This window comes from Anoplopoma fimbria, chromosome 11, assembly GCF_027596085.1.
Source record: "Anoplopoma fimbria isolate UVic2021 breed Golden Eagle Sablefish chromosome 11, Afim_UVic_2022, whole genome shotgun sequence".
NCBI classification, from domain to species: Eukaryota; Metazoa; Chordata; class Actinopteri; order Perciformes; family Anoplopomatidae; genus Anoplopoma; species Anoplopoma fimbria.
The window spans coordinates 20,030,944-20,042,284 of record NC_072459.1 but is presented as its reverse complement, the minus strand read 5'-3'; the positions used below and the strand labels follow the sequence as shown (position 1 = coordinate 20,042,284).

General features: G+C 40.3%; 1 protein-coding gene across 1 annotated transcript; it reads left to right on the top strand.

Annotated features, from left to right (window-relative positions):
- The first annotated feature begins 2,414 nt into the window (after window positions 1–2,414).
- Window positions 2,415–6,624, top strand: LOC129098566 (scavenger receptor cysteine-rich type 1 protein M130-like). The gene is made up of 5 exons (XM_054607603.1): window positions 2,415–2,532; window positions 2,729–2,764; window positions 2,869–3,183; window positions 5,008–5,142; window positions 5,401–6,624. Exons 1-5 carry the CDS (start codon window positions 2,490–2,492, stop codon window positions 5,691–5,693), a joined length of 822 nt encoding a protein of 273 aa, XP_054463578.1. The 5' UTR covers window positions 2,415–2,489; the 3' UTR covers window positions 5,694–6,624.
- Window positions 6,625–11,341: the final 4,717 nt, after the last annotated feature.

Here is an 11,341-nt window from a genome sequence, read left to right as displayed (position 1 = left end):
GTGATGCCCATGGGGAGGACATCGATGGTCTCACAGACACCATAACGGAATATATAACCTTTTGTGTGGAGAACACCGTACCCACCAGGACTGTACGGTGTTTTTCCAACAGCAAACCCCGGATCAATCCTGATATAAAGACCCTCCTCAAGGAGAAGAAGAGGGTCTTTAGATCAGGAAACAAGGAGGAGCTGAGGACTGTGCAGAGGGAGCTGAGGAGGAAGATAAGGGAAGGGAAAAATGTCTACAGGACAAAGATGGAGGATCAGCTGCAGCAGAACAACATCAGCGGAGTCTGGAAGAGCCTCAAGGCCATGTCTGGCCACAAGGGGCCGAACCAACAGCCTGTGGGGTACAAAAAGTGGGTGAATGATCTGAACTCATTCTTTAACAGATTTGATCAGCCACCCACCCCTCCCCCCACCCAGACCTCCCTGCCGCTGCAGCCCCCATCGTCTGCACCCCCTATGGATTACCCCCCCTTCTTCCTCCTTCTCCACCCCTTTTCCACAACACTCGGCTCCCCTCCACACTCCTCAAACACTGCACCCCACCCCTACCCCCACTCCAACAACCTACAGCACACAGCCCCCTTCCCCCAACTTGTCCCTCTCAATTAACCAGGTGAGAAAAGAACTGAAGAGAATAAAGGTGAGAAAAGCCACGGGTCCAGACGGCATCAGCTCAAGGCTCCTCAGATCCTGCGCAGACCAGCTGTGCGGGATCGTGGAGCACATCTTTAACTTGAGCTTGAAGCTGGGGAGGGTACCACAGCTATGGAAGACGTCCTGCGTGGTACCAGTCCCAAAGACCCCGGGGCCAAGGACTTCAGCAGCTTCAGGCCGGTGGCATTAACATCCCACCTGATGAAGACCCTGGAGCGGCTGGTCCTTGTGCTCCTCCGCCCCCTGGTGATCTCATCTTTGGACCCTCTTCAGTTCGCCTACCAATCTGGCATCGGGGTGGATGACGCTGTCATCTACCTACTACAAAGATGCCTTTCTCACCTGGAAAAGGCTGGAAGCACTGTGAGAGTCATGTTCTTCGACTTCTCCAGTGCCTTCAACACCATCCAGCCTTTGCTTCTGAGGGACAAGCTGGGGCAGACCGGGGTGGACCACCACCTCACTGCATGGATACTGGACTACCTCACCAACCGTCCACAGTATGTGAGGATAAGGGAGTGTGAGTCAGATCGGGTGTCCTGCAGCACGGGGGCCCCACAAGGAACCGTTCTGGCTCCATTCCTCTTCTCCATATACACATCAGACTTCACATACAACTCTGCTACCTGCCACCTGCAAAAGTTCTCTGACGACTCTGCAATCGTCGGCCTCATCTCCGCCGGTGATGAGAGGGAATACAGAGAACTGAACCAGGACTTCATAGGATGGTGCCGGCGGAACCGCCTCCAGATCAACTCTGGTAAAACCAAAGAGCTGGTGGTGGACTTCCGACGGCGTAAACACTGTCCTCCGGAACCAGTGAACATCCAGGGACAGGACATTGAGATTGTGAAATCTTATAAGTACCTGGGTGTTCACTTGAACAATAAACTGGACTGGACTAATCATACAAATGCACTTCATAAAAAGGGTCAGAGCAGACTCTATCTGCTGAGGAGACTGAGGTCCTTTGGAGTGCAGGGAGCACTCCTGAGGACCTTTTTCAACTCTGTGGTGGCATCAGCCATTTTTTATGCAGTGGTCTGCTGGAGCAGCAGCATCTCAGCAGCTGACAAGAAGAGACTCAACAAGCTTGTCAGGAAGGCCAGCAGTGTGCTGGGGTGTCCACTGGATACGGTGGAGGTGGTGGGAGACAGGAGGATGATGGCCAAGCTGTCATCCCTGATGAACAACACCTCCCACCCCATGCAGGACGCCCTGGCAGCTCTGTGCAGCTCCTTCAGCCACCGGCTGCTTCACCCCCGGTGTGTGAAGGAGAGGTACCGCAGGTCCTTCCTTCCTGCTGCTGTCAGGTTGCACAACCAACTCTGCTCCCAGCAGACCACATGACACATGACAATAAAAACATGACAATAAAAACCTGTGCAATACATTACACTGTGCAATAATAGTTAAAATAGTTTTTCCTGTCTGTAAATATAATATTTCAGTTATTGCTGTTTTTCTACTGTTTCTTATTGCTTATTTATAATACTTCTTTTTTTTATTTTATTTTTTTATTTTTATCTTGTCTTTCTTTTACTATGTCTCTTGTGTGCATTTTACTCTATGCTGCTGTAAGCCTGCAAATTTCCCCGCTGTGGGACTAATAAAGGATTATCTTTGCATTCGAGCTGCTGAGTTTTAGTTATCCATCCATTTCCTTCCGCTTATCCGGGGCCGGGTCATGAGCTGAAAGATATATGGCGGAAAATAAAGAGGAAGCTTTGCAAGAAGGAATGAGCAGTGCAGAGTTTTTCTGAGCATCGCGGTTTTAACTTCAGTTTTCTGTTGTCTGTTCTGTCACTGATAAATGTGTCGGCCATGGGGATCATACAACAGAGAAACCTTTGCAATTTGGCCATTGGTAAGACTTATTCCCAAAATATTATTTGGAAAGATTTGCTTTTTTCTCTCTGAAGATAAATGTTTCCGTTAAAAGTTCCTTCTCTTTATTTTAATTATGAAGTGAATCTAAAGTACAACAAGGCAAACTTCTATATCTGCCCTTTTCAGCTTACATAATGTAATGAGCCATGCCATTTTTTCTCTTCTCTTTATAGTCTTTATTCTCTTGACCTCAACTTCACCTGCTGCAGGTCAGTCAGTTCTACAGTGTGATGCATAAAATCTAATAGTTCTCAGTTTACAATGTTATATAACTAAAGATGGATTTGTCATGATGTGTTGTGTTTTCTGATAGATGCTCAGATCAGATTAGTTGGGTCTGGATCTACTCGTTGCTCTGGAAGAGTTGAAATCTATTACAACAGTGCCTGGGGAACAGTATGTGATGACAGTTGGGACTTAAAGGATGCTGATGTAGTGTGCAGACAGTTGGACTGTGGTACGGCACTGACTGCTCCTCAGTCCGCTCACTTTGGTAATGGAAGCGGCCAAATCTGGCTTGATAATGTTAACTGTTCAGGAACTGAAAGGTCTCTAACTGAGTGTGGGCACAACGGATTTGGGACACACAACTGTGGACCCAGTGAGGACGCTGGTGTCATCTGTTCAGGTAATTTGTAAGAGTAAAAACTTTCTATAATAACGGGTCATTACGCCACTTTTATTTTAAAATGTTCCATTACATTTTAGCTTTTTCTGGATAGAACATTTTTTAATTAATTCAGTTTTGTTTTGCGTCAATATATATTTACTGTATTAATAAATACAGTATATATTGTCTATAATTTTATATTCTCTTAATACTGTTTGTCCCTTTTGTACTCAGTCCTGTCCTCAGATGACTGGAAGGTATGGTTAAAGGAACAGCTAGTGCTGTGGATACGAAAGATAACCAGAAGTTCTGGGTAATTTCATCCTAATTGTATACTCGGAAGTCCAAAATGTTTATTGGAGCAGACGCTATGTGAAGTATTGTTAGGCCTGAGAGTAAGAGATTGCAGCAGGCAATAGTGAGTATGCAACTTTGTTATATTAATTAGGTGATGTTCCTTGTAACTTCAAGAAGAGTTGGTGTGACAGCGACAGATAAGGGAAGTGGGAGGAGAAACATCAGCGAGCAGTGAAGGCCTGACGGACAAGTAGGAGAATAAAGAAATGTGGGCTGAGAAGTGACATAGAGAGAGATGACCAATGATACAATGATAATATGAGGAGCTGTAATGTTATTGCCATCATCACCACCATCACAATCAGAAATTATGTACATAAAACAGCAAAAACATTTTAACCAATATATACATTGTAAGTTCTCTCTCTGTTTTATATTGTTAAATAAATACATTTGACATCAATCCATATTACACCTAGACTGATAAATCAAGCTAGCTGATATATGTTGGCCAATATTAGCTTATGGTAGATACATAGTTTGTATATTGGTTAGAGCCTGCAGTGCTGTGTCAGCATTACCTCGTTTGAGATGGATTTTTTAAATTCTAAAATATCCTCAGACCAAGGTTATTTATGCTATGTTATTTCATGTAAAAAATAATCCAATTGGCCCATCAAATATATTGTTCTTTTAAACTCCCAAATAGCAACATCAGTTTCAACTTTAGCATTTGATCATACTTTATATGTATTGGTCAGGCTATAATACATACACATACACATAGCTACGTCATAGCTTTTAAAAATGACTTTATACACAGAGACACGTGCACCACATGTGCACATGAAGACACACATGTGCTTGTTGCACTCACAGCACGTGATGTTTGGGACACTCTCTGTACTAAAGCAAATGCTCATTTGACCCAAACGGCTTGCCTTATAGTCTCCTACTAAGAGCTTTGACATAGTTGCAGACGACCCATACATTTTCTTTTTTCCAAGGTGGTGAACTGAATGGAGCTAACTATCTCCTCTGGTATATCATTGTGTTCTTTCTTTGTGTAGATTTTTACCAACTCTCCCAAAGTATTTATTCATTTTTTATTCCCTTGAATATTAGTTTGCCTCTCATAGACCTAGTTTATAGATCTAGGAGTGTTCTTTAAGAACATTGGCTCTCTTTTGTAACATTTGTCACTTCAGTTTGTAATTCAGCAACAGTTATTCAGTTATGTTGCACACAGGAACCATGGTTTTCTGGCCGGCAACTTCTGTTAGTAGTAGAAGTAAGAAGTTAGACCCAGTTTTACAATTTGACATGCTCTGTCTTACATTTCCCACACTCTTCAGCACATCTAAAAAATACCAATGGCCACATAACTGTTCAGCTCAGTTCCCCATTTGTATGTGCTTTCAATTTGGGTGTAGTGAGCTATGAACTGGAAGTGTCTTCTCTGAAAATATATCAGTGTGTATATAGAGCCAATTTATCAATGTAATTTGGAAAAAGGATTAACTGTTAAATGTTTTTCTCTCGTAGTGTCTTTGTTGCCGCTGGTATCCTCAGTATCTGTCGTGGGTCTGCTGCTGCTCCTGCTGGTCTTGGTGGGGGTCTTTCTGGTTCTCAGGAGAAAGAGACGAACCGAGCAGCCTGTTGCCCTCGTCCAAACCCAATGTCTGTGCTCACCAGGACACGCAGAACATTACATGAAAAGACTAAAGAGTTATTCTCATGTGATTAGTATTATCAAGGGACAACAGGAAATGTTCTCTCCATTTATGGGGGGGCTGTGAATAGTTCTAAACTGTTGCTGTCTATAAAGTTTCATTATACACTTTCATCAATTATTTGTGTTTGATTGCTTGTAAAGAATTCCCTCTGATATGTATGAGACATTTTGTCCTGATGCTTGTGTTTGTGCTTGTGTTGCAGTGGCTTTCAGACTCAGCACCAATTATGATAATAACAAGAATGAGGACGAGGACGATGACTACGAGAACGTTAATCCAGCAGACAACAAGGAGAAACTCAAAGAGGAAGCAGAGAGAGTGGAAGAAGAGGAGAGTAATGATTATGAGGACCCAGAGAGTAACGAAGATCAAGATTGTGACAAAGAAGAAGAAACCAGTGATGATGAAGCGGACTATGAAAATGTAAACCAGTCATTGGATGAACCAACTCTTGACATTTATGGAGAACATGAGGATATTTATCAAAACTTTTGAGGTGTCCGATGGTTAAATGTTGAATAATGCAACTTGACAAGACAATTCTTCCTGCCTCAGGATGATTAATCATTTAATTCTCATTATTTTGAAATGCCAAACTATATTGCTATAGTTTGTTACCAAATTCTTGTAGGGTTGGCCTATTTGAACAACGTTTTGATAGTTTATTTTATCTTATTTATTTGAACCAAAAAACTAAACTACAGGAATATTATGTCTTTTTTTATCTTCATTTTTTGGATGTAAAAACAGGAAAATCACTTTTTCTGCAAGAGGGAAACAAACTCAGATAACGAGCAGATTTATTTTTTTGCCAATCCCATTTTTGTTTTTGCCTTTGAAAGACGAACAAAAGGACAGGTAACCCGTAAGTAAGAGTATTTCAAAATAAAAGTCAAGGCAATAGAATGACTGTATGCAAAAATGTCTTAATATCGATTATATAATAAGATCTAGCATTAAGTGTGAAAACATATAATGCATAGGACTGGTTGCTCGAAATGTACATGCGCAAAAATAAACATTGTCTAAAAACGGGCAGCAACGCTGAACAACAATCATTTGACTATAAATCGATGTGAGACATCTTAGAATTGTGGAAGTGGCTGAGCTCTCCGTGTTTCAGTCTTGTGCAATATCTCATAGAGTCAACTCCTTAAACAGTGTTCACACACAAGCACAATGCTAAATCATTCTTTAGACACACTTGCCTACATTGTGATGATGCGAGTTTGTCAGAGCTGCTAAGAAGCTGACAGCAGAGTTAGAACAGAACAGGTTGAACTGTGAATGATGATGACAGTGATGATGATGATGATGATGATGATGATGTAGTAATGAAAGGTAAAAATGTGAAGCACAGGTGCTGGCTGGTAACTGAAGCAAGGTCCACTGAAGGGTGTTTAATAAGAATAAATAAAATGTGTCCTTATTTCTCAATTGTCATTATTTATTGCCTCATTATTACATGCTCTTCATGTCGATATGTGTGGTTCTGAAATGACATAAATTGACGTAACCTTGTTTATAACTAGGTTGCAAATTAACCATGAACATCAAGTATCAGATTTAATAAACAGCATTAAATACATCTGTATCAGTAACCTATATAAATTACAAAGACACAGGCATACATGACTAAATCTATGGTTTAAATACACCAATACTGCCACCTACTGTGAGAAAGAGTAAACACTTTAACTCTGTGTCTCCTAATACAGTGTTTGCTCTGCGTTCACATGATATAGTGGACAAAATAAATATCAGTGCTAACAGCTATAAATGTATCGGACATTTGCAGAAAGAAGATTAAAAACAGTAATATAACAATGACAAACTCTCAACTAATAAACCACTGCCAGGAATCGCCCTTAAGACCTCTAGGGTCAATGAGTGTCTGGCCACAATATACCTCGTGCCTGCAGATAGGACTCTTGCCTCTCAAACAGTTAAGGCTGAGTCTACAAAGTTTTATGTTTATCTACCTTCCTGAAGGACACACCGACCCATCCAACTGAGAATAAACAACTCAAAGAAACTTTATGCAAATAACATGTACCTTAATTGATATGCTAGTCTTAGTTTAAGTAAGTCCTTGTATTTTGTATATATATATTTTAATCTACCTCAAAGTAACAAACTCACTATCGTCTAAACTTCTAATCTTGTTTTGTAGTCAAACAAAACTCATTTTACATTACTGACATTGCGCCTGTATCTGTTTACAATTTTTTAGGTTTCCTACCATATAAACTGGACCCAAAAGCAGTAACACAAGAGGAGCAGAGGAGTAGTTCACGGTGATTTAATTAAACAACAACAACAACCAAGTCTAAACAAAAACTTACATGACGAGAAACGGAACCGGGAATCCAAGAAAACATAGACAAGGTGGGAACATAGACAAGGCATGAACGTGGCAGGAACATAACAGACAAACCAACAACTAACAGACAAAAGACAGGACTATAAATACACAAGAAACTAATCAGACAACAAGACACAGGTGGGTAGACATGAGGGCAGGCTGAAAGCTGATAGGTGGGATAAACACAAGGGAACAGAGCAAGGCTGACAAAACTAATACATTACAGGTGTATACAATCAGGGGTGGGATAGACAATGGGTACATCCCAAGTCTCTTATTTGTTGTCTCCTCGCTCCTCGCTTGAACCGGAAGTCGTTCTGCGTCGCCATATTGACGGCCGTCCCAAAGCTCTTATTTCGGCTCTGAGGATGGAGTTTCATACCAGAGTGATGACAGATCACAGATTGATAAATAAGACAAACGCATTCCGCCGGTAGAAATCGGTCCTGCGGTTATAAGCAGGACACAAAACACAGTATAAATACTAAGAACATAGTATAAATACTCAGTGCAGTTTTGTTAAACAGTTAACAGGCTGCAGAGAGAAATACATTTCTACTCTGGCAGTGATGATTACTTTGTGACATTATTAATATTAGTAAAGTGATCATGTGTGCAGACATAAAATCAAAAGTCTCTCCAGCTGTTAAAGCTGACTGACAGCTGATCCAGCTGTGATCAGCAGCCGCAACAGCCCCACACCATGATGTTCCCACCTCCAAACTTCACTGTTGGTATGGTGTTTTTGGGGTGATGTGCAATGCCATTTGACCTCCAAACATGGTGTGTATTATGGCATCCAAAGAGTTCAATTTTGGTCTCATCTGACCAGACTATATTCTCCCAGTATTTCACAGGCTTGTCTAAATGTTGTGCAGCAAACTTTAAACGAGCTTCAACATGCTTTTTCTTCAGCAATGGAGTCTTGCGTGGTGAGCGTGCATACAGGCCACGGCGGTTGAATGCATTTCTTATTGTTCTCTTTGAAACAATTGTACCTGCTAATTCCAGGTCTTTCTGAAGCTCTCCACAAGTGGTCCTTGGCTCTTGGACAACTCTTCTGATAATTCTTTTCACTCCTCTGTCAGAAATCTTGCGAGGAGCACCTGGTCGTGGCCGGTTTTTAGTGAAATTATGTTTTTTCCACTTCCGGATTATGGCCCCAACAGTGCTCACTGGAACATTCAGAAGTTTGTAACCAGTGCCATCAGTATGTTCTGCAACAATAAGGTTGTGAAGGTCTTGAGAGAGCTCTTTGCTTTTACCCATCATGAGATGTTTCTTGTGTGACACCTTGGTAATGAGACACCTTTTTATAGGCCATCAGTTGGGACTGAACCAGCTGATATTAATTTGCACTGACAAGGGGCAGGATTGCTTTCTAATGACTGATAGATTTCAGCTGGTGTCTTGGCTTTCCATGCCTTTTTGCACATCCCTTTCTTCATGTGTTCAATACTTTTTCCCTGTGTCATTCCATTTTATTACACATAACTTAATTTCTGAACTTATTTGTTTGGTTTTCTTTGTATGTATGGATTATTTGGGTTGTTACCGACATCTGGTCATGTCAATAGCACCTTTAGAAATATATTTACTGTGAAAAAGGTGACGTGTTCAATACTTATTTTACCCGCTGTACATGGTTTGTATATTTGTTAAAGCTTGCAGTGCAGTGTCAGCATTACTTTGTTTCAGATTGATTTTTTAAATTCTCAAATGTCCTGAGATCAGGGTTATTCATGTTATGTCAAATTTTGCAAATAAAATTCCCATAGGCCATTGTTCGTTTGACTTCCTAAATAGCAATATAAGTTTCAAACATTAACAATCAAGCATATGATCAGACTTTGTATGTATTGGTCAGCCTATAACACCTACATTTACACAGACACATTTCTACGGCATACATTTTATTAGGACTTTATGTCTTTCATTGCCCTAGTTTGTAGATCTAGGAGTGTTCTTTAAGAACATTGGCTCTCTGTTGTAAAGTTGGTCACTTCAGTTTGTAATTCAGCAACATCTACTCAGTTATGTTGCACACAGGAACCATTGTTTCTGGCCGGCAACTTCTGTTAGTAGTAGAAGTAAGAAGTTACACCCAATTTTACAATTTGACATAATGCTCTGTCTCACATTTCCCAGAATGTTCAACACATCTAGAAATACCACTGAGCACATAACTGTTCAGCTTCGTTCCCTATTTGTATGCACTGTCAATTTGGGTGTAGTGAGTTATGAAGTGATCTATGTTTTTTCTAGCGAGCAAACCCAGTTTTTACCATGATGTCCTGCTTTCATGTTTTTCAAGATCCTTAAAGCCTGTTCTTAACCAGGTACCTCCCATCCTTATAACTTACACTGGAAGCTCAAAAGTGTCTTCTCTTAAAATATATCAGTTAGTGTGTTCATAGAGCCAATTTATCAATGTCGTTTGGAAAAAGTATTAACTGTTAAATGTTTTTCTCTCGTAGTGTCTTTGTTGCCGCTGGTATCCTCAGTATCTGTCGTGGGTCTGCTGCTGCTCCTGCTGGTCTTGGTGGGGGTCTTTCTGGTTCTCAGGAGAAAGAGACGAACCGAGCAGCCTGTTGCCCTCGTCCAAACCCAATGTCTGTGCTCACCAGGACACGCAGAACATTACATGAAAAGACTAAAGAGTGATTTGCATGGGACTAGTATTATCAGGGGACAACAGGAAATTTCGGTATTATGGATAAGCAGGGGACAACAGGAAATTTCAGAGCTCACCTGTTTTATGGGACGCATTGGCACTGGATAAGCAGTCTGTATTTAAATCATCCCCCCGATATGATGTCTATATTTATATTTAATAATATGAATATTATATTATACAGAGCTGTAAAAACAGAAAAATTACAGCCGTTTTTCTGAAAGAAAAAAAACGAGGGAAACAAACTCAGATATTGAGCCGATTAATGTTTTTAAGAATCCCATTTTTGTTTTTGCCTTTAAAAGATGAAAAAAAGGACAGGTAACCCGTAAGTTTGAGTATTTCAAAATAAAAGTCAAGACAATAGAATGACTGTATGCAAAAATGTCTTAATGTTAATTATATAATAAAATCTAGCATTAAGTATGAAAACATATAATGCATAGGACTGCTTGCTCAAAATGTACATGCGCAAAAATATACATATGGCTTAAAACGGGCAGCAACGCTGAACAACAATCATTTGACTATAAATCGATGTGAGACATCTTAGATTTGTGGAAGTAGCTGAGCTCTCAGTGTTTCAGACTTATGCAATATCTCATAGAGTCAACTCCTTAAACAGTGTTCACACACAAGCACAGTGCTAAATCATTCTTTAGACACACTTGCCTACATTGTGATGATGTTAGTTTGTCAGAGCTGCTAAGAAGCTGACAGCAGAGTTAGAACAGAACAGGTTGAACTGTGAATGATGATGACAGTGATGATGTGTGGTTCAGAAATGACATAAATTAACAAGTAAATACATAATGTATACAACTAGGTTGCAAATTAACCATAAAGATCAAGTATCAGATTTAATAAACAGCATTAAATGCATCTGTAACAATAACCTAAATAATGTCTAAAGACACAGGCATACATGACTAAACCCATGGTTTAAATACACTAATACTGCCACCTACTGTGAGAAAGAGTAAACACTTTTACTCTGTGTCTCCTAATACAGTGTTTGCTCTGCATTCAAAAGATATGGTGATAAAATAAATATCAGTGCAAACAGTAACAAATGTATCGGACATTTACGGAAAGATGATTAAA

Bases quoted from the DNA above. Each gene is read 5' to 3' on its own strand.
- LOC129098566 (XM_054607603.1), top strand. From the start codon at position 2,490: ATGGGGATCATACAACAGAGAAACCTTTGCAATTTGGCCATTG. The intron at 2,533-2,728 runs GTAAGACTTATT...TTCTCTTTATAG, and splicing joins CCTTTGCAATTTGGCCATTG to TCTTTATTCTCTTGACCTCA. The intron at 5,143-5,400 runs GTCTGTGCTCAC...CTTGTGTTGCAG, and splicing joins TGCCCTCGTCCAAACCCAAT to TGGCTTTCAGACTCAGCACC.